Source organism: Pagrus pagrus (genome assembly GCF_965226575.1).
Source record: "Pagrus pagrus genome assembly, chromosome: 8".
Classification (NCBI taxonomy): Eukaryota; Metazoa; Chordata; class Actinopteri; order Spariformes; family Sparidae; genus Pagrus; species Pagrus pagrus.
This window is the reverse complement of record NC_140192.1, coordinates 26,234,536-26,254,351: the sequence shown is the minus strand read 5'-3', so window position 1 is coordinate 26,254,351 and position 19,816 is coordinate 26,234,536. Positions and strand designations below refer to the sequence as shown.

Below are 19,816 nucleotides of genomic sequence, written 5' to 3'. Positions count from 1 at the left end.
GTTGGCCACCATCCCAAAGCGTAAGTATTTGATGAGTTGGGAATGAGACTCAAAGTCAGCTTTCTTACAAATTGGACCTTTAAAAACTGTTTTTCTTTTTGGGGGGGGGTTCTTTTTTATTTGAGCCCTTGTTTCTCCAAAGTTTTCAACACAAAGTGAAACCCTTGGTGAAAGGGATCTTTAAATATAGTCAAATGATACTTTAGCATGGTAAATATAACAATAAATGAGACTGATCAGTGATGAGTGACAAGATAGTTTTGAGAAAATATGGAACTAATTACATCAAGAAAAATGTAGGAGCTACGTCCCAGGAGCTTCAGCATTATTACTCTGTAATACCTTACCCTGGCTAACCTAGACTCTTTAGCATCCTCATGTTAATACAGACTGCTGGCAGCACAGACAGTAAACCTCGCTCAAGAGACTTTCCAAACCTCGTCTGGGTCACACAGGAAGTATTAATCCCTGGACCCTGGAAGAAAGTGATCCTGTTACGCTCTATGTAGGCTAACACCGTACGCACAAGTGTGTGTTTCAGAGACAATGTGTTTTCTCACACTCCTGTTGGGAGCTCCTGGGCAGAGTGCATTCACAGATGGCGTCACAGCAACAGCTGCTCAGACAGCTGAGGTGTGCTCATGTGCTGTTCCTCTGACAGAAAGCTACAGAGATCACGTTGTCTGGACACAACACTGTAGTACAGTGGAGGATGTGCGCAAAGGAATTTCTGGTGAAAAGTGTTCAAACTCATGTTTTTTCAGTCTAAATCCAGCCAGTGAGCAACGTACTATCAGACAAACTCATCACTGACCGCACCGCCCTCCTTGCTGTTGACCATAAGTCGGCATGTCCTTTGAACCAGAGAGGACGCAAGACTGCACCTCATAACTAATGTGGTGACAGATGAGACGAGGATCAACACACTCCAAATATGACCTGGAACAACTGCAGGCATCCTGAATCACTCTTTATATGAGTGTGTGTACGCACATGGGCAAAAGATTCAGACACACACACACCCCAGTGTCAGTAATCCCTCACCCCCCCACACACACACACATAACCTATAATTTGTTTCACTGATGTGTGCAGCCCATTTATCTCTGTCACCCTCTTTCTCTCTCTGTGTGTGTCTGACATTGGGTGTGACTGAGGTCAAAAAGCTGGCTCAGAAGACTTTAGAAAAAATCTGATATTCTGAATGGAGGAAAGTGACAGATGTTGTTGCCAGATGTGCAAAGGGTTTGGAAGTTATATGAGGCCACAGACAGTAAATACGAGCATGGATTCACTCTTCTCTCTCAAGGAAACAGTCACACCCACATTAACTGCATCTTCCTCCTCTGCTTGATTTCTTCAGTGCTTAATGCACTTTATACTACATCAGCACTAGTACTGCAGTAATTTGAGCTAATTTTTAAAAATTTCACATGGATATGATGCATAATAACACTTAAATTATGTCAAATACTAATCATAAACTTATGAAATCACTTTCACTTTGATGTATAATAAATACTCACATAATCAGGAAGCCTTTCTGCATGTATGGGAGCTGTGACTCAGGAGGTCGAGGGGGTCGTCCATGAATCACAGGGTTGGTGGTTTGATCTCCAGCTCCTCCTGTACATAAGTAGACATATCCTTGAGCAGGACACTGAACTCCAAATGACTCTTTGCTGCCATCTGGGTGTGAGTGCTATAAGTGCAGTCCATGTATGATAAATATACTACAAAGCACCCGTGCATCTCCAAGTGAAACACCCAACACTGTATGAGCATACTTAAAAACATATACAGTGAACATACGCCCAGAAATGGAAAAGGGACGACTCCTTCACTTTTGGAGCAACCAAAAGAGGATAAACATATCTATTAAGCAGTTCATCAATTAAAAACACAATAAAGCTTAAAAGTAGACACTATAAACTGATTATAAATTGTCATTTAAGCGTTTAATTTGGATCTTTTTTTCACTGTGGATCAAACCTGAACAACTCAAAATGGTCCAGGGAGGCAGTTCCAAGCGGTCCCCCTAAAAAAAAGTTATAATATTTTCACTACAATTCTATCAATAATTAACATATGACAAAATGTATGACTTACATTATATAATATATCATAATATATAATATAATATAATATATTATTCTCATACACTTTCTGTAATAAAACAATGAAAAGGAAACTTCTTATCAGATGGGTGATCCTGGGATAAAATCTTATCAAACTGGGGAACTTGGTCTCATGCAGAGCTATTCAACCGGCAGCTTGTGGGCCAAATGCGGCCCTTTAACAACCTTAATTTGGCCTTTTGGTCATCATGCAAGTAAGCATATTTTCCCATTCATAAAGTTTAAAGTCACATAATAAAGCATACACTGAATCCTCTCTCTTGTCTTTCCTCAGGCGAACACAGACCCTCAGTCAACACTACGCTTCATATCCTCTGACAAGTTCTCGCACAGCCGCCTCTTCCTCACTGATGTTGTTACTGGCTACCAAGCTCTTCGAAAGGCAATTTGCATTGTACCCTGACATCTGAACAAGGCTTGAAATCTGAAACAATTTCCATCCAGAACTGAACTCATGTCAGTGTAGGAAGGTTTCGGTGCTGCTGGAAGGACTGTTGGAGCTCACAGGCTGGACACTGCTAAATATGTGCACTGTCTTCAAGAAGATGAGAACATGTTACTGTGTGACAAAATGTGAAATTTCTGTTTTTTAAACTTGTGAAAACATTGCACATGGAAGTGTTTGAGTTCATCTAAAGGCAATCAATAAAACTGTATATTGCTTATTTGTTAAAAGACATGTTCGTGTATCATTTATGATGTTTTCTCATCAGGTGTTCCTCCCCTCTGTTGAAGGTTTGGGAGCTTGAGCTCTGGAGGGCATACAGTTGTTTCTCAAGCATGAATACAAACACTGCTGCTCGGAGGCCCCCTTGTGGACAAACATCTGTCTCCAGTGGTGTAAAATCAATCAGATGAGAGCAGAGAAAAGTGCCTCCAAACGTCATTCTCAGTCATGTATCAAACCCTCTCTATGGTCAATATGAGTTGTTATACATATCGGTGTGAAGCACTTTGTTGTTGAATGTCTGTTTTTAATTGTAATTGTTGTAATGTTGTGGTTGTTTTTGCTTTACAATTGCCACAGACACAAAACACATTTCCTAACAACTTTCAATGTGTTGAAAGACCGTGTGAAGGTTCACAAAATGATTCATGGTACATGATACGAGAAAAATAATGTTTTGCTACTGAATTTTCGATTCTTTTTTTTTTTTTTTTTTTGTACTTTTCTTTGATTTTAGCTTTTTTCATCTTGGGAAATTCTGGATGGTTTCACCTCTTCAGACCTCAAACACTTTCAGATTCCACTGAAAGGTGAGGTCAAGAGGAGAGGGGTAGCTGCTTACAATTTATGGACATATTCTACTCAGGAAGCGGAGTAACAAGCAGACACTGCTTCATTTTTTAGAGATTATCAGCTGAAAAGGTTGGGACAATTGGTCATAACCATAAATGACAGCAGCATAGGTCACATTAACTCTACGTAACCAAGAAAATTTAGCAATCAAAACAGATTAATTGCCTGAATTTGGCTTGTTAGTGTGCAGTTTGTACTGTGAGAACAAATAGCATCAAATAATAGGTCTTTTTCATTTTAATCTGAATGGAGGGTACACTATTTACATTAACTGAGCAGCTCCTGAATCACAATGTAAGTCAACTGAAGAGCCTCCCCAGTTTCCTTCATTAGTGACTGAATAATTTGAACCTTCCTTCACTGCTGTCAGGAACACTGAGAGACGATCATGCTGAAACAACAACGTTTAACAACCTCATTCTGGCCCGTTGATAATTTTGTCAATAGCCTAGTTAGCCCATAACTAGATAGGTAAAAGAACATTGGTTGATTTGAGACTTTATATACATGAAACAGTATAAATATTCTTTGTTAATTAGTTCATACATCCTAAACAAAATATCAGGATAATTAATGGATCAACACATGCATATATAATTTATAGCTAATAAGTTAAATAAGAGATTATGAGTACTTGGTATAGGTATACGTACTGTATGTGTAGTATGTCATGAACAAACCCACCCCTGCTGAGTCGACACACTCCAACATTTTTCACATACTGTATATCAAAATTTTGTTTTGGAAAAGCAGCTGAGCTTTATGAGATACCAAACTGTGGAGACTCTGCACTTTACTCTTTACTCTGTGTTAAAGTAAGATATGGCATTAAAGAAACCGTTACAGATAAATGTATAAAGAACTATTAACTTAAGTTATCAAGTAAATATAGTGGAGTAACAGTACAATAATTGCCTTCAGAATGTAGTGAAGTGTAAATGTACTTAGTTACATTCAATCACTGGTCATGCCTAAATAGAAATGAATTCTTCTCACTTTCACTTCTCTCTCATTGATAGAGGTAATTATTTTGAGGGCAATGGGCCGTGTCTTTTTAATGAAGAAAGCTGGGTTTAGCCAAGAATTAAAAGGGATTCTATTAGTAACATTGAATATGAATTGACATAATTAATAGGCTATGGGAGCATGCTGATTAGTAAAAAATAAATAAACATTGTTCTTGTTCTTGAGAAACCACTTTGAGTGTGGAATAAAAACAACCTGTAGGGGGAGCTACTCGCTTGTGCTCTTTGTATCGGGTGGAACCTTTGACACCGGAAACGGAAACCAGCGGCAGCAGCGGCTTGTTGTGCGCTCGTGTTAGCGCTGCTTTGTAACGTACGGGGGACGCACTTTCTTCAATGAAACTCGAGCATTTGGAAAACAATCTCATGCTACAAAATTAAACATCGTACCGATGTTCCCGTCGTCCCCATAAAAAGGCAGAGTGAAGTCAACTCTGTGGATGTTTCGAGTCAGCTGGCTGGTTCACGTTCAGTTAAAGTTCGGTAAAAGCTAAAAGATAAAACTCGCACCATGGCGGATGTTACTGCCCGTAGCCTGCAGTACGAGTACAAAGCGGTGAGTATATTTGTGGAAAAACCCTGGGAATATTAACACAAAGAAAGATGTAACTCTTTGGTAGCGTCTAATACACCATTACATTATCAAGCGTATTTTCCAGTTCTATGTTTTTATGCTACTACGTGTTTTGCTAGCCGCTCCGCTAACTAGCTAGCGTTAGCAGTTAGCCTAGCTGCAGCTTTGCAGACTGTTCTTGACTGACCTCTTCGTCTTTTCGTTGATTTCTTAGAACTCAAACTTGGTGTTACAAGCTGATCGCTCTCTGATCGACCGCACACGGAGAGATGAACCCACCGGAGAGGTGCTGTCCCTGGTGGGGAAGCTGGATGGGACCAAGATGGGTGACAAGGCTCAGAGGACCAAACCTCAGAAGCTGGAGGAGAGACGAGACAAGTCAGTAATGTCAACAAAACAGTTTATTATCTGTGTTGTGCAGTGGTGTTGGGACAGGCTTTGTTCTATTTAGACATTTCCACATATATGCAAGTGTGTTTCTATATTTTCAACATATGTATTGCCTTTAGTTCATGTTTGTCAATCCACCCACAGTGAATTAGGGATTGACTGATATGTTTTTTTCAGGGCAGATACAGTTTATAGGTTTTTTAAACAGACTGATAACAGCTATTTGGAACTGATATACATTTGTAGTAAATGTAAAACTCTTTTGAATAAACAATAATGGAATGTGACTAATTATGATTTACAAAAGTACTGTAGTTAAGTACACATTTGAGGTACTTTATTTTAGTGTTTCTCTTATTTGCTACATTATACTTCTGCTTCACTTAATTTATTTGATATTTTAGATACTTGTCAGATTCAGATTATTCATTGTTACTAGGCTATTACTTGTGACGTGCAACCAATCAGACAGTGTTGTGAGTGAGACCACAGAATAATGACAACACAGAGAAAAAGTGCTGCATCAGAGATGAAGTAATACACTTTAAAATTGATGTATGTTATTAGTGAACAGGCACAGTAACACAGATTATCATAATATTGCTGAATATTGGCCAGGCTGAAAATCCTAATATCCCTACAGTGATTATTGAGCCTTTTTGAGTTTTTTACATTACCAAAGCTTGTTAGTGCAGCTGAGAGTTATGATTGGTTTAAAAGATTTTAAGGATTTTTTTTGTGTGTGCTTTAAGTTTTTGGCATTGCTGCTTGTTGTTTAAAATTCAAATCCAGAGGAGAAACATTAAAGGTCCAATTTGTAATAATGTTCATTTTTGAGTCTCATTCCAAACTTGTGAAGAACCGACACTTAGGGATGGCAGCACACCGGCCTACAATCTCAAGGCATCAGTATTTGACGAGTTGGGAGTGAGACTCAAAATCAACTTTTCTTACAAATAGGACCCTTTGAGTAAATTAAAAAATCAAAGTAAGATAATGCGATCCAAAAGTTAAGTGCAACTTGATGACTGACATAAGCCAACTGATATCAAATACCTAAATGATTCCAACTAATCCATGAATATGTTAAACACAGAAGGCATTTCAAAACAATATTCTGTTTAATTTGCATTACCTCTCATGAATCATATAACTTTGAAAAGCTCTGCCATGTGTTTTTTATTTTGTACTGAAATTAAAGGCTGTCTGGAAGGAAAACAAAGGGAAAAAATCAATGCACTTTATGTTGTTCCAGTATCTGTTAAAGAAACACTCCCCTGATTCCTTTTATCTCCACTTGTTTTGTGTATACAGGAGGCGAAAAAGAGACGAGGACAGACACGACATCAACAAGATGAAGGGTTTTACCCTTCTGTCTGAAGGCATTGATGAAATGGTGGGCATCGTGTACAAGCCGAAAACCAAAGAAACCAGAGAGACCTATGAAGTGTTGCTCAGTTTCATCCACGCTGCTCTGGGAGATCAGGTGAGAAAACCTTAAAACATTTGTCAAATTTTAAAATGTCAACTTGCGGTTTTCATCATTGACCGCCACCTGGTTATCTTATCTTATCTTGCAGCCACGTGATATTCTGTGTGGAGCAGCTGATGAAGTATTAGCAGTACTAAAGAATGATAAAATGAGAGATAAAGAAAGGCGACGTGAAGTAGAGCAGCTTCTTGGACCCGCTGATGACACACGCTACCATGTGTTGGTTAATTTGGGAAAGAAGATCAGCGACTATGGAGGAGACAAAGACTTACAGAATATGGGTTAGTACACCAGAAGTAACTGTGTTGTTTTTATTTTATTATTACATTAATGAATAACTCACTTTTTGCTCTCATGTGCATGTCAGTTTTCTGTGGAAATATTATTGTGATGGTAGACTTCATCTTTTTTTTCTTTCTATTTTTTAACAGATGACAACATTGATGAAACCTATGGTGTGAATGTCCAGTTTGAATCTGATGAGGAGGTGAGGGCTTTCTGCTGATAAATGTGCAATTCTTAAGTGATCCCTGATTTGTAGGTTCAAGTTGTGGTTCTACCGTATGGCTTCACTCATATTCTTTGTCCTTGTTATTAAGGAGGGGGATGAAGACCAGTTTGGAGAGGTACGAGATGAACACTCAGATGAAGACAGCGAAGGAGAGGAGGCAGATGTGGGCTGCGCTCTTTCAGCCAATGTAAGTGCAACAATTGCATCAATATTTGTACTAAATTAAGACACTACAGTTACAAGTAATTGTTTCCTTTTCCAATGATTGCACACTACACAAAAAGTTAATAAATTACTCTTTGTTTAGCTTGGTGCCACCGGTGACGTGATGACCGTGAAGAAAAAAGATCTACATCCTCGAGACATTGACGCCTTCTGGCTCCAGCGTCAGCTCAGCCGTTTCTATGACGACGCCATTGTCTCCCAAAAGAAAGCTGATGAAGTCTTAGAAATCCTCAAGGTATGTCTGAGATCTTGTCTGTTGTGTTTACATATATGTTTTTCCAGAAAAGCTCATCCATTGTCTGTCTGTATTCCACAGACTGCCAGCGATGACAGAGAATGTGAGAACCAGCTGGTGTTGCTGCTCGGCTTCAACACTTTTGATTTCATCAAAATTCTCCGTCAGCACCGTCGCATGAGTAAGTCAGTCGTGTAGAAAGATGAAATTTAAGATTATTTTATCTTTTTGAAGTTGTTAATCACTTTCTATCTTCTGGTATACAGTTCAGTATTGTACCATGCTTGCAAGTGCTCAGAGTGAGGCAGAAAAGGAACGGATCATAGGAAAGATGGAGTCGGATCAGGAACTGTCGAAGATTCTTTACCAGCTGCAAGAGACGGAGAAGGAGGATATTATCCGGGTGAGACCTCTTGCTCATAAAACTTTTCAAGAAATTGTATAAAAGGATTTTTAAATGTTTTTGTCAACTCCGTTATTCATTTGTTGTCGTGTTCTTAGGAGGAGAGATCTCGAAGGGAGAGGGTGAGGAAGTCTCGTGTTGATGACTTGGAAGCGATGGACATCGAACATGGAGAGGTAAATAATGTCACTGTGATCACAAATCAACTGAACATCATACAAGTAGGTTAGATACCTGTGATATTTCTCACCACAAATTACTGCAGTGGGTTAGTAATATCTCCAGTGACGCTGCCAGAGATACTGCATGTAAAGACTGAAGTTGACAGTTTTTTAAAATTATTCATTCTTCTTATCCTACAGTCAATGGCCCCTCGACAGGTGCTGGACCTTGATGACCTGGCCTTCACCCAGGGGAGCCATTTCATGGCCAATAAGCGTTGCCAGCTGCCAGACGGCTCATTTCGTAAACAACGCAAAGGTTATGAAGAAGTCCATGTGCCTGCGCTCAAACCTAAGCCCTTTGCAGATGATGAGGTTTGTTGGTTGTGTCTCTTTTTGTAAAATATGTCAACACTTCGCAACTAATGCAAAGTGATAAGCAATGCATTAGTATGTTCATGTCTTACATTCAACTTATTATTGTGTCATCAGGTGCTTGTTGCCATTGAGAAGTTGCCTAAGTATGCACAGGCTGGATTTGAAGGTTTCAAAACGTTGAACCGAATCCAGAGCAAGCTATTCAAGACCACCATGGAGACCGATGAGAACCTGCTAGTGTGTGCACCTACGGTAAGCAAACTTTGTTAAACCCAATAGCATTGTGACTGGTTTCCCAAGTGTATTGTATCTCCTGTAATTTTGTTATTCTTTGTGCACACAGGGAGCTGGTAAGACCAATGTTGCTTTGATGGCAATGTTGAGAGAAATAGGAAAGCACATAAACCTGGATGGAACCATCAATGTGGACGACTTCAAAATCATCTACATTGCTCCCATGCGCTCACTCGTACAGGAGATGGTGGGAAGCTTTAGTAAGGTGAGTCCTACCTCCGTCCTGCAGAGATTTGTAAATGTATCATTTGTTTTAATGAACTTGAATCAATTTGTTTCGGTGATTGTAATGATCTTTTCTTGCTTTTTTCCAGCGCTTGGCAAGTTACGGCATCACAGTCTCTGAGCTGACGGGAGACCACCAGCTCTGTAAGGAGGAGATTAACGCCACTCAAATCATCGTCTGCACCCCTGAGAAATGGGACATCATCACCCGTAAAGGTGGAGAGCGTACCTACACCCAGCTAGTGCGGCTCATTATCATTGTAAGTGCTGTGGATGTGTTGACAAAGTCATAAACATTAGCGTACAGTTTTTTGTGCTGATAATTTGACATGAAACTTTCATGATGTGTTCTCTAGGATGAAATCCACCTGCTGCACGATGACCGTGGACCTGTGTTGGAGTCTCTGGTGGCGAGGACCATTCGCAATGTGGAGCTGACTCAGGAGGATGTCCGTCTGCTGGGCCTCAGTGCCACCCTGCCCAACTACGAGGATGTGGCTACCTGTCTGCGTGTGGATCCTGCCAAGGGACTCTTCTACTTCGACAACAGGTATGGCTGTTTGGAGAATGACCAAAACTTGAACAGTCACGTTGTGTTTGGAGAAGTACACTTACCATTACAGTTACACGTTTTCTTGTTTGCTCTCTTTGCATATTCCTCTCTGATAACCACATTCCTTTTCTCTGTAGTTTCCGCCCTGTCCCCCTGGAGCAGACTTATGTTGGCATCACAGAGAAGAAGGCCATCAAGCGTTTCCAGATCATGAATGAGATTGTCTATGAAAAGATCATGGAGCATGCTGGAAAGAACCAGGTGAGACCTGTTTGTTCGACTATGCTCAAGTGAGCAAATTCAGCTACCTAATTCCTATGAAGAAGAAACTTGGATAAATGATTTTACACCCAAATTAGTGTGAAATTGCCTTTCTACTTTTTTCTGGTGTGTCATGTTAAACATCATGAACGTGCCAGGAAATGGTAACAGGGAACAGTAGAGACTAGCATGGAGGCCAGTGACAATGTTACAGTGGTTACTTTTGTTTATCTTTTACTTCGATCTCACTTTCAAACTCATCACTTAAGTGTAGGTCATAGCATCGTGCCAGAAAAGGGGAGAAAATTAGTGTTATTTCCTACTAAATCAGAGCTGGAGTTACTAATGCCCTTGACTACTATAGAGTCATTTGCCCTGGGAATGAATGCTGAATTTATCCTTTCCAGCTGAAGACAAAACTCAGATGTTAGTGGGTGTTAGTGTTGTTTTCTCCAGTGTGAAAGGTTTCTAGATTTGAGTACAATCCTGTAACTGCACATGCTGTTGCCCTACACTACCTCCTGACTTGGAACTCATCAGATCAGATTTCAGAGTTTACTGACTTTCATTTTTCTCCACCAGGTGCTTGTATTTGTCCACTCCAGGAAGGAGACTGGAAAGACCGCCAGGGCCATCAGGGACATGTGTCTGGAGAAGGACACACTGGGTCTGTTCCTCAGAGAGGGTTCAGCATCCACTGAAGTGTTGAGAACTGAGGCAGAGCAGTGCAAGGTGAGCAAACTTCACTGCAACAAAATCGATAAATAATGGAAATTCGAAGTTCCTTCATTGCTCGATCAGAACTGTGTCACTTACCCCTGAACTTTCTTATCTAGAACCTCGAGCTGAAGGATTTGCTGCCTTACGGCTTCGCAATCCATCATGCCGGTATGACCAGAGTGGACCGTACGCTGGTGGAAGATCTGTTTGCTGATCGACACATCCAGGTTCTGGTGTCCACAGCTACTCTGGCTTGGGGTGTCAACTTGCCGGCACACACTGTCATCATCAAAGGTACTCAGGTGTACAGCCCAGAGAAAGGAAGGTGGACTGAACTCGGAGCCCTGGACATTTTACAGGTCAGTCTGAATGGATACTAGCGAAGAGTGCTTCATAACTTCTTTATTAGCAGTAATAACTCAATGAATTATGTCTTATTTCAGATGCTTGGTCGAGCCGGTCGTCCTCAGTACGACACCAAAGGAGAGGGAATCCTGATCACGTCCCACGGAGAGCTGCAGTACTATCTGTCCCTGCTCAACCAGCAGCTGCCTATCGAGAGTCAGATGGTGTGCAAGCTGCCTGACATGCTCAATGCTGAGATCGTCCTGGGCAACGTGCAGAACGCGAAGGTGAGCCACGCGCAAAGAAACAGCTTCAGATAAATAAGGAGCTGGTCAAATTGTCTGTTTCTGTTATAATTTGTGTAACTTTGTGTCTTTGTTGTGTCAGGATGCTGTGAACTGGCTCGGCTACACCTACCTGTATGTGCGCATGCTCCGCAACCCCACCCTGTATGGAGTCTCCCATGACGACCGGAGTTCAGATCCCCTGCTGGAGAGGCGCAGGATGGATCTGGTGCACACTGCAGCCAGCGTCCTGGACAAGAACAGCCTCGTCAAATATGACAAGAGGACCGGCAGCTTCCAGGTATGATTATTTATCATCTCTTATCTTTTTCTCATGCAATTCATGTTAAATTGGTGATGACTTTGACTTCAGGCTATTAATGGTCGACTTTTTGCCCTTTTACCTGAAGGTCACAGACCTGGGACGTATCGCCAGTCACTTCTACATCACTCATGACTCTGTTCAAACCTACAACCAGCTGCTGAAGCCCACTCTCAGTGAGATTGAGCTCTTCAGAGTCTTTTCCCTTTCCTCTGAGTTCAGGAACATCACTGTGAGAGAGGTATGGTTGGTGTCCAAACAGACATGCTTGTGTACTTATAACCCCCAACAAAACTTTATTAAACATGCTAAATTTAATTTGTTATGTCTTTTAGGAGGAGAAGCTTGAGCTGCAGAAGCTGCTGGAAAGAGTTCCTATACCTGTGAAGGAAAGCATTGAGGAGCCCAGCGCTAAGGTAAGATTTATAACCTGTTCATAAAAATTTCTTTAAATGGTCAGCAACCAAAATGGAGGCGTTGTTTCTGTTTTCTGGTGTGCAAATTGTCACTAATCACTCATTAATTCAATCTTAATAAAAACATCTTCATGTATTTTGTGTCTCACCCTTTCAGATCAATGTGCTGCTCCAGGCGTACATCTCTCAACTCAAACTGGAAGGCTTTGCTCTCATGGCCGACATGGTGTATGTTACACAGGTAAGAAAGAGCCAAATTTCTCATGTTTTCACACATTTTCTCCAAAAAGGCTTTATTTGTGTTTTAGAATCTCTCAATTTTTCTTCAGTGGGTGAATGGTATATCTTAGGCAACCCCCATTACCCCCGACCCGATTTTGGTTTGTGTATAATGACGCCTTGTTCACTACTCTAGAGTTTGCAGGTCTGGAGAAAACAAATCCTACAAAAGTGAGGTTTTGTTCTCAAGATAAATTAGTCATGAGATTAATTTGATTTATTTCTGTCTTTCAGAGTGCTGGAAGGTTAATGCGGGCCATATTTGAGATCGTACTCAACAGGGGCTGGGCTCAGCTGACAGACAAGACCATGAATCTTTGCAAGATGATTGACAAGAGAATGTAAGTAACTCTTTCCTCTCCAAAACAGGCTGTGCTGTGTTTGCTAAGGCAGGCTGCTGATATTCTGTATCCCTGTTCTCTAGGTGGCAGTCGATGTCTCCGCTGCGACAGTTCAAGAAGCTACCAGAGGAAGTGATTAAGAAGATCGAGAAGAAGAACTTCCCCTTTGAGCGTCTCTATGACCTCAACCACAATGAGATCGGTGAGTTTTCTTCCCCCACAACATGCTTGCTGACCTCTCTCTCTCAGCCTGGAGAGCAATTACATGTTTTATGTTTCATTTGTCAGGTGAGCTCATCAGAATGCCAAAAATGGGTAAGACCATCCACAAATACGTCCACCAGTTCCCCAAACTGGACCTGGCTGTGCACCTGCAGCCCATCACCCGCTCTACACTGAAGGTGGAGCTCACAATAACACCTGACTTCCAGTGGGATGACAAGGTCAGTAGTTAGAACCATGATGCTCTTCATGGTCAAAATTGTCTCTGTTTCTCAGCCTCCTGGTAAAACGTTCCTTTTCCCCTCTTAGATTCATGGATCGTCTGAGGCTTTCTGGATCCTGGTTGAGGATGTGGACAGTGAGGTCATCCTCCACCACGAGTACTTCCTCCTCAAAGCCAAGTACGCCCAGGACGAACACCTTGTGACTTTCTTTGTCCCAGTGTTCGAGCCTCTGCCACCGCAGTACTTCATCCGTGTGGTCTCAGACAGATGGCTCTGTAAGTAACTGGATTGAAACTTGTTATCACAAGACGTGCATGTTAAGCATTTCAACTAACCGCTTTATTCCTTCTGTTCTATTCAGCATGTGAGACTCAGCTCCCAGTGTCCTTCCGTCACCTGATCCTACCTGAGAAGTACCCCCCACCCACTGAGCTGCTGGACCTGCAGCCGCTGCCTGTCACTGCCCTCAGGAACTCTGCTTTTGAGGCTCTCTACCAGAACAAGTTCCCCTTCTTCAACCCCATTCAGACACAAGGTGCAGAAGAAGATAGAGCACACATTATCATTTAATAGAATTATAGCTTTATTCAGTTTTTGAGGTGAAAGTGCTTGGAGGCTCTCTGTCCATTTCACATTGTTTTCTTGACGTATTGTTTCTGTCCCTCCAGTGTTCAACGCCGTGTACAACAGTGATGATAACGTGTTTGTGGGAGCTCCCACCGGCAGTGGAAAGACCATCTGTGCTGAGTTTGCTATTCTGAGGATGCTGCTGCACAACGCTGAAGGTCGCTGTGTCTACATCACCCCAATGGAAGCTCTGGCTGAACAGGTATAAAGTCATTTGAAAGTTGAAAATGTCAAAACTAGCCTTGCTCGCCATCTTACATAATAATTATGTCAATCTTTGTCTCTCAGGTGTTTGTCGACTGGCACCAGAAGTTCCAGGACATCCTGAACAAAAAGGTGGTGCTGCTGACGGGAGAAACTAGCACGGATCTGAAGCTCTTGGGAAAAGGCGACATTATTGTCAGCACCCCCGACAAATGGGACATCCTGTCTCGTCGCTGGAAGCAGAGGAAGAACGTCCAGAACGTCAGCCTGTTCGTCGTGGACGAGGCACACCTCATCGGAGGAGAAAACGGAGTAAGCACACAAAACTGCTTTGTGCCACGTTTCAGTGATGTCATGTAATAGCCATTCTTAGACTGTGCACTTTGTTAATGTTCTGTGTTTCTTTTCATTAGCCCGTGTTGGAGGTCATCTGCTCCAGGATGAGGTACATCTCCTCTCAGATTGAGCGACCCATCCGCATCGTGGCCCTCAGCTCGTCTTTGTCCAACGCCAAAGACGTGGCCCACTGGCTCGGCTGCAGCACTACAGCCACATTCAACTTCCACCCCAACGTCAGACCTGTGCCTCTGGAGCTGCACATCCAGGTCTGTAAACAGTGTGCCAGTCAGCAATGTCTAAAACTGCTAATGTGTGGCGTGTACATGAACATGGTAACATTAATTCCTGTTAACTCTGTTTAGGGCTTCAACGTGAGTCACACTCAGACTCGCCTGCTGTCCATGGCTAAACCAGTGTATCACGCCATCATGAAGCACTCTCCCTCTAAGCCGGCCGTGGTGTTCGTCCCGTCCCGCAGACAGACTCGCCTCACAGCCATCGACATCCTCACGTTCTGTGCTGCTGATGTGGTTCCTCAGAGGTCAGTCACTGCAGTGAGATCACAGCTGTAAATAAGTAATAGAATGATAGTGCTGATGTTGCCATTATACATTTTACACTGTGGCTTAATGTTTGTCTCTCTGTAGGTTCTTGCATTGCACTGAGAAAGACCTCGCTCCATTCCTGGACAAAATAAATGACTCAACTCTCAAAGAGACTCTGGCCAATGGTGTGGGCTACCTGCACGAGGGCCTGTCTGCAACTGAACGCAGAATAGTGGAGCAGCTCTTTAACTCAGGTACGTCTCACTCCTTCTCTGCACTCCCAGCTTGGTGTGTGATAAACTACAGAATAATAATTATTTTTGGTGTCCTCCCCTTTGACAGGTGCCGTTCAGGTGGTGGTGTCCTCTCGGTCACTCTGCTGGGGCATCAACATCTCTGCACATCTCGTCATCGTCATGGACACCCAGTACTACAACGGCAAAATCCATGCGTAAGGCTTCCAGTAGTTTGATGCTCTTATTGAAGGGGAATTTCAGTGTTTTTAAAGCTTGGGCTTGGTGTGTAAATGACTAATAACTAAAAAAAAAAGATTGCAGCTGCAACACAGGCTGCAAACTCACCACTCATATGCTCAGATTGTTCTTCTAAGTGTCTGACAACATTATGGGAAGGATCCCTGCTGAGATAGACCCTCTTGTAAAAGAGTAAAATCCCCTTTTTTTTAAACAGAAACAGCTGTTATGTTGCTCTCGCCAAATCTACCAGACTCATTGAAACTAATTCAAAATAAAAATAAAAACAGTCTTTATACTGTTCTTACTATCACTTACTCTGGTTTGGTCCCAGTAACCCTTAATTGAACCCTTAATTCATCGTGTTAGATGTAAGTAAGAATATTTGTACTCTATATGCTGTTTCCCTCCACTGCTTTCTGAATTTACACCTCTCTCGCTCCTCTCCCAATATTTTATTATATTTTATATCCCAATATAACGCGGTGAATTAAGGGTTACCTTAACCAAACCAATGTTAGTGATTGTTGAAAAAGTGGAAACATGAACCAAGATGGTTTTGGTGAGCACCATAGCTGCCATTTCTGGTTAAACAAAAAGGATTTTATACTACTTACTGTTTAAAACAGGGTCTATCTCTGTAATCATCCTTTCCATAATGTTGTCTGACACTTAGAAGAACATTCTTAGCCTGCTGGTCAAAAACAATGACCTTTCCAAAACTTTTTGTACCTATTTGTCATTTACACGGCAAAATATGTAAACCAAAGGCCCCAGTTTAAAAATACCGCAATTCCCCTTATAGGTGTGTATTGCAAATAATATGTATTCTGTTGTGTTGGTGACATTCTGCTCCTGTTTTCCTCCTTTCTCTCAGATATGTGGACTATCCCATATATGACGTCCTCCAGATGGTGGGCAAGGCAAACAGACCCATGCTAGACGATGAGGGACGCTGTGTCATCATGTGTCAGGGCTCAAAGAAGGTAAATACCCCTCTGCTGTTTCAGTGACCTGGATTAAAGCAGTAACTGTATAACAGTAAGAACAATCTAAATGGTTTCTGTTTTTTTTCTTGATAGGACTTCTTCAAGAAGTTCCTGTACGAGCCGCTGCCGGTGGAGTCTCACTTGGACCACTGTCTCCATGACCACTTCAATGCCGAGATCGTCACCAAGACTGTGGAGAACAAGCAGGACGCCGTGGACTACCTGACCTGGACGTTCCTCTACCGCCGTATGACCCAGAACCCCAACTACTACAACCTACAAGGTAAGTTTCATCCGGTATATATGGTTGTACTTATACTGGATCAGATGTAGGAACAACTTATAAACGTCAACTCTTGTGTTTACTTTGCCAGGCATGTCCCATCGTCACCTGTCAGACCACCTGTCTGAGCTGGTGGAGCACACGCTACATGACCTGGAGCAGTCCAAGTGCATCAGCATAGAGGATGAGATGGACGTAGCACCGCTCAATTTGGGCATGATCGCCGCCTACTACTACATCAACTACACCACCATCGGTTTGTGCCAATACAGCTGTCCTGTTGCTGATAATCTGTTATCATTGCCTGTCATAGATTCTTTGTCTTTATCTGGCAAAATGTGATGAATTCACACTTGACTTTGTGTCTGTTTGTGTTTGGCAGAGTTGTTCAGCATGTCCCTCAATGCCAAGACAAAGATCCGTGGGTTAATTGAGATCATCTCTAATGCTGCCGAGTACAAGAACATTCCCATCAGACATCACGAGGACGCACTTCTCCGACAGGTAACAATCAGCACTCACATAAATCAACATTTCTCTATCAAGTCAGTACATTGAGACTAATGATGTCGGAACAACTTTTTAAATGTTCTTATTTCAGTTGGCACAGAAAGTGCCGCACAAACTGAACAACCCCAAGTTCAACGATCCCCATGTGAAGACCAACCTGCTGCTGCAAGCCCACCTCTCCAGGATGCAGCTGAGTGCTGAGCTGCAGTCAGACACAGAGGAGATCCTGAGCAAGGTACAGATTCATGCTGATTTAGACACTAAGACCCCATTTACACCCTAAAATGCGATCTGCACCCGGACACGTTATCTGGATATGGTGTAGATGTGTAATGATCACAATGTGCTCGGATAAAGATATTTGTTTTGAGCTAACATGAAATGTAGCTATTAACAAATTATACATCTATTCTCTGACATGAAAGAGCCAAAAGATGCATTTGCTGTACTGCATAAAAAATCCAAGCAAAACGTGGGAAATGACTACTATACAGTCAGAAAGAACGTGCGAGTGACAGTGTGTGTACACATCAGTACTGCAACCTTTTTTAGGTATTCCTTTCTTTGTTTTAACATTTTTAAAACAGGAGGGGACAAATGATTAAGAATTTGTCTTACGAAATACAGATTTTTTTTTTTAAGGGAGAACCTTTAAGGGAGGTACTGATTGGCTGTAACCTCAGATCACTCATGCACAGGTCTAGCTCTGTAGGAAAGAGATCTCAGTGAAGATATCGAGACACAAGAGCGCAAGATTTGTATTGCTGACTATCCAGAAAAACCTATCCGGGTACAGACTGCATTTAAATACGAGGTGTAAATAGGATGTGAGGTTGGAAAGACCTGTCAATTTCTGGATTCCTGTGTGTATATTTGACCCATGTGTTGTGTTTTCAGGCGGTTCGTCTGATCCAGGCGTGTGTGGATGTGCTGTCCAGTAACGGCTGGCTGAGTCCTGCACTGGCCGCTATGGAGCTGGCTCAGATGGTCACCCAGGCCATGTGGTCCAAGGACTCATACCTCAAACAGCTGCCCTTCTTCACTTCTGAGCACATCAAGCGCTGCACAGACAAGGTACATCAGTGTTTTTTTGTTCTGCTAAACACGCTTCATGACATCTAGATTTTGCTTCAATACAAGTGTACACAGACCGTCTAATCCCTCCTCTTTTCATCAGGGGGTGGAGAGTATCTTTGACATCATGGAGATGGAAGATGAAGACAGAACTGCATTGCTGCAGCTCTCAGATGCCCAGATGGCGGACGTGGCTCGCTTCTGTAACCGCTACCCCAACATTGAGCTGTCGTACGAAGTGGCAGAAAAAGACAACATCAAGAGGTATCAACAGCATTGTTATTCACAGCAACATTTGAATGACTACATAAATAATGTTGCAAAGGAAATACAGCTGCTTGCTAAGGATACCAATGTCTGTTCATTTTTACCCCACCTAACTGTTTTTGGTGAATGCTGATGCATGTTTTCATGTCTCTTCACAGTGGCAGTCCAGTTCTGGTCCAGGTTCAGCTGGAGAGAGAGGAGGAGGTGACTGGGCCTGTTATCGCACCTCTCTTCCCCCAGGTAAATAATTCCTCTTTAAAAAGTAGTTAATGGGTCTAAAAGCTCCATTTCCTTTGGTTGAAAACATGGCTAATGATATGTTTTTCACTGACCTGTCAGGACTCTCTTGATAATATTTTTCATTGTTATAGAAACGTGAGGAGGGCTGGTGGGTGGTGATCGGAGACCCCAAGTCTAACAGCCTCATCTCCATCAAGAGGCTGACTCTCCAGCAGAAAGCAAAGGTCAGTGAGAGTCGCCCACTGCATGTTTTCTGTGACCAAAAATAGATTCTCTTTAAACCAACAGAGGCCTCATTTTGCTTAACGCTGATGTTCCTCCTCTGCAGGTGAAGCTGGACTTTGTTGCACCAGCGATGGGTGTTCATAACTACACCCTGTACTTCATGAGTGACGCATACATGGGCTGTGACCAGGAGTACAAGTTCAGCGCGGATGTGAAGGAGGCTGACAGCGAGGGAGACAGTGACTCAGACTAATCGGTCTGCTGCAGCTTGTTTTATATCCAGGGGGATGAGAAGGTGTTGTTTTTTACTGTAGATATTCAGTCTGATTTATGTTCCTCACTCTTTTCTGTAAGCATCTCTACTCTTGTGAAAATAAGTCATTTTATTAAGTGTGTCTCAGTTAAACCACCTGAATGATGTACACCAGTCCAGAATTAGTGTAAAGGTTGTGTTCAGGTAAAGTAATCAGACATGTTTTACAGATGCATGTAAACACTGAACACTCTGATTGACTGTCAGTTTTCAGGTGACTGAATTTGACAAACCTTTAAAAATTAAAGAAATACACATTTATCAAGATGGTATGCTCTTATTCCAGATTGGATCTTTCAGTGATGCTTTTGTTGAATCTAATTCTTGGACTGGTCCAGATGTTTTTAGTATGACGAGTTGTCTGGAATATTTTTTGCAATAAAGAGAAGCCACACAATTGTTTATATAT

At 42.1% G+C, this 19,816-nt stretch overlaps 1 protein-coding gene across 1 annotated transcript; it reads left to right on the top strand.

The window, feature by feature from the left end:
• The first annotated feature begins 4,738 nt into the window (after nt 1–4,738).
• Nucleotides 4,739–19,813, top strand: snrnp200 (small nuclear ribonucleoprotein 200 (U5)). Its single transcript, XM_084359367.1, has 44 exons — nt 4,739–5,019; nt 5,252–5,415; nt 6,742–6,913; nt 7,008–7,200; nt 7,351–7,406; nt 7,519–7,617; nt 7,738–7,890; nt 7,972–8,071; nt 8,157–8,293; nt 8,392–8,469; nt 8,656–8,829; nt 8,947–9,084; nt 9,176–9,331; nt 9,441–9,611; nt 9,708–9,901; nt 10,042–10,165; nt 10,748–10,897; nt 11,002–11,244; nt 11,329–11,517; nt 11,618–11,815; nt 11,925–12,077; nt 12,172–12,252; nt 12,410–12,493; nt 12,766–12,872; nt 12,956–13,074; nt 13,161–13,315; nt 13,404–13,593; nt 13,680–13,853; nt 13,987–14,147; nt 14,234–14,461; nt 14,563–14,754; nt 14,851–15,029; nt 15,136–15,287; nt 15,376–15,484; nt 16,384–16,492; nt 16,589–16,778; nt 16,870–17,034; nt 17,161–17,282; nt 17,380–17,523; nt 18,186–18,362; nt 18,466–18,626; nt 18,788–18,869; nt 19,001–19,093; nt 19,198–19,813. Exons 1-44 carry the CDS (start codon nt 4,975–4,977, stop codon nt 19,345–19,347), a joined length of 6,411 nt encoding a protein of 2,136 aa, XP_084215493.1. The 5' UTR covers nt 4,739–4,974; the 3' UTR covers nt 19,348–19,813.
• The last annotated feature ends 3 nt before the right edge of the window (nt 19,814–19,816 follow it).

What these genes read in the sequence shown, in the direction of transcription:
- snrnp200 (XM_084359367.1), top strand. Translation starts at nt 4,975, where the DNA reads ATGGCGGATGTTACTGCCCGTAGCCTGCAGTACGAGTACAAAGCG. An exon ending in ACATGGTGTATGTTACACAG is followed by an intron (nt 12,494 to 12,765) that starts GTAAGAAAGAGC and finishes TCTGTCTTTCAG; the next exon opens with AGTGCTGGAAGGTTAATGCG. An exon ending in CAGAGGAGATCCTGAGCAAG is followed by an intron (nt 17,524 to 18,185) that starts GTACAGATTCAT and finishes TTGTGTTTTCAG; the next exon opens with GCGGTTCGTCTGATCCAGGC.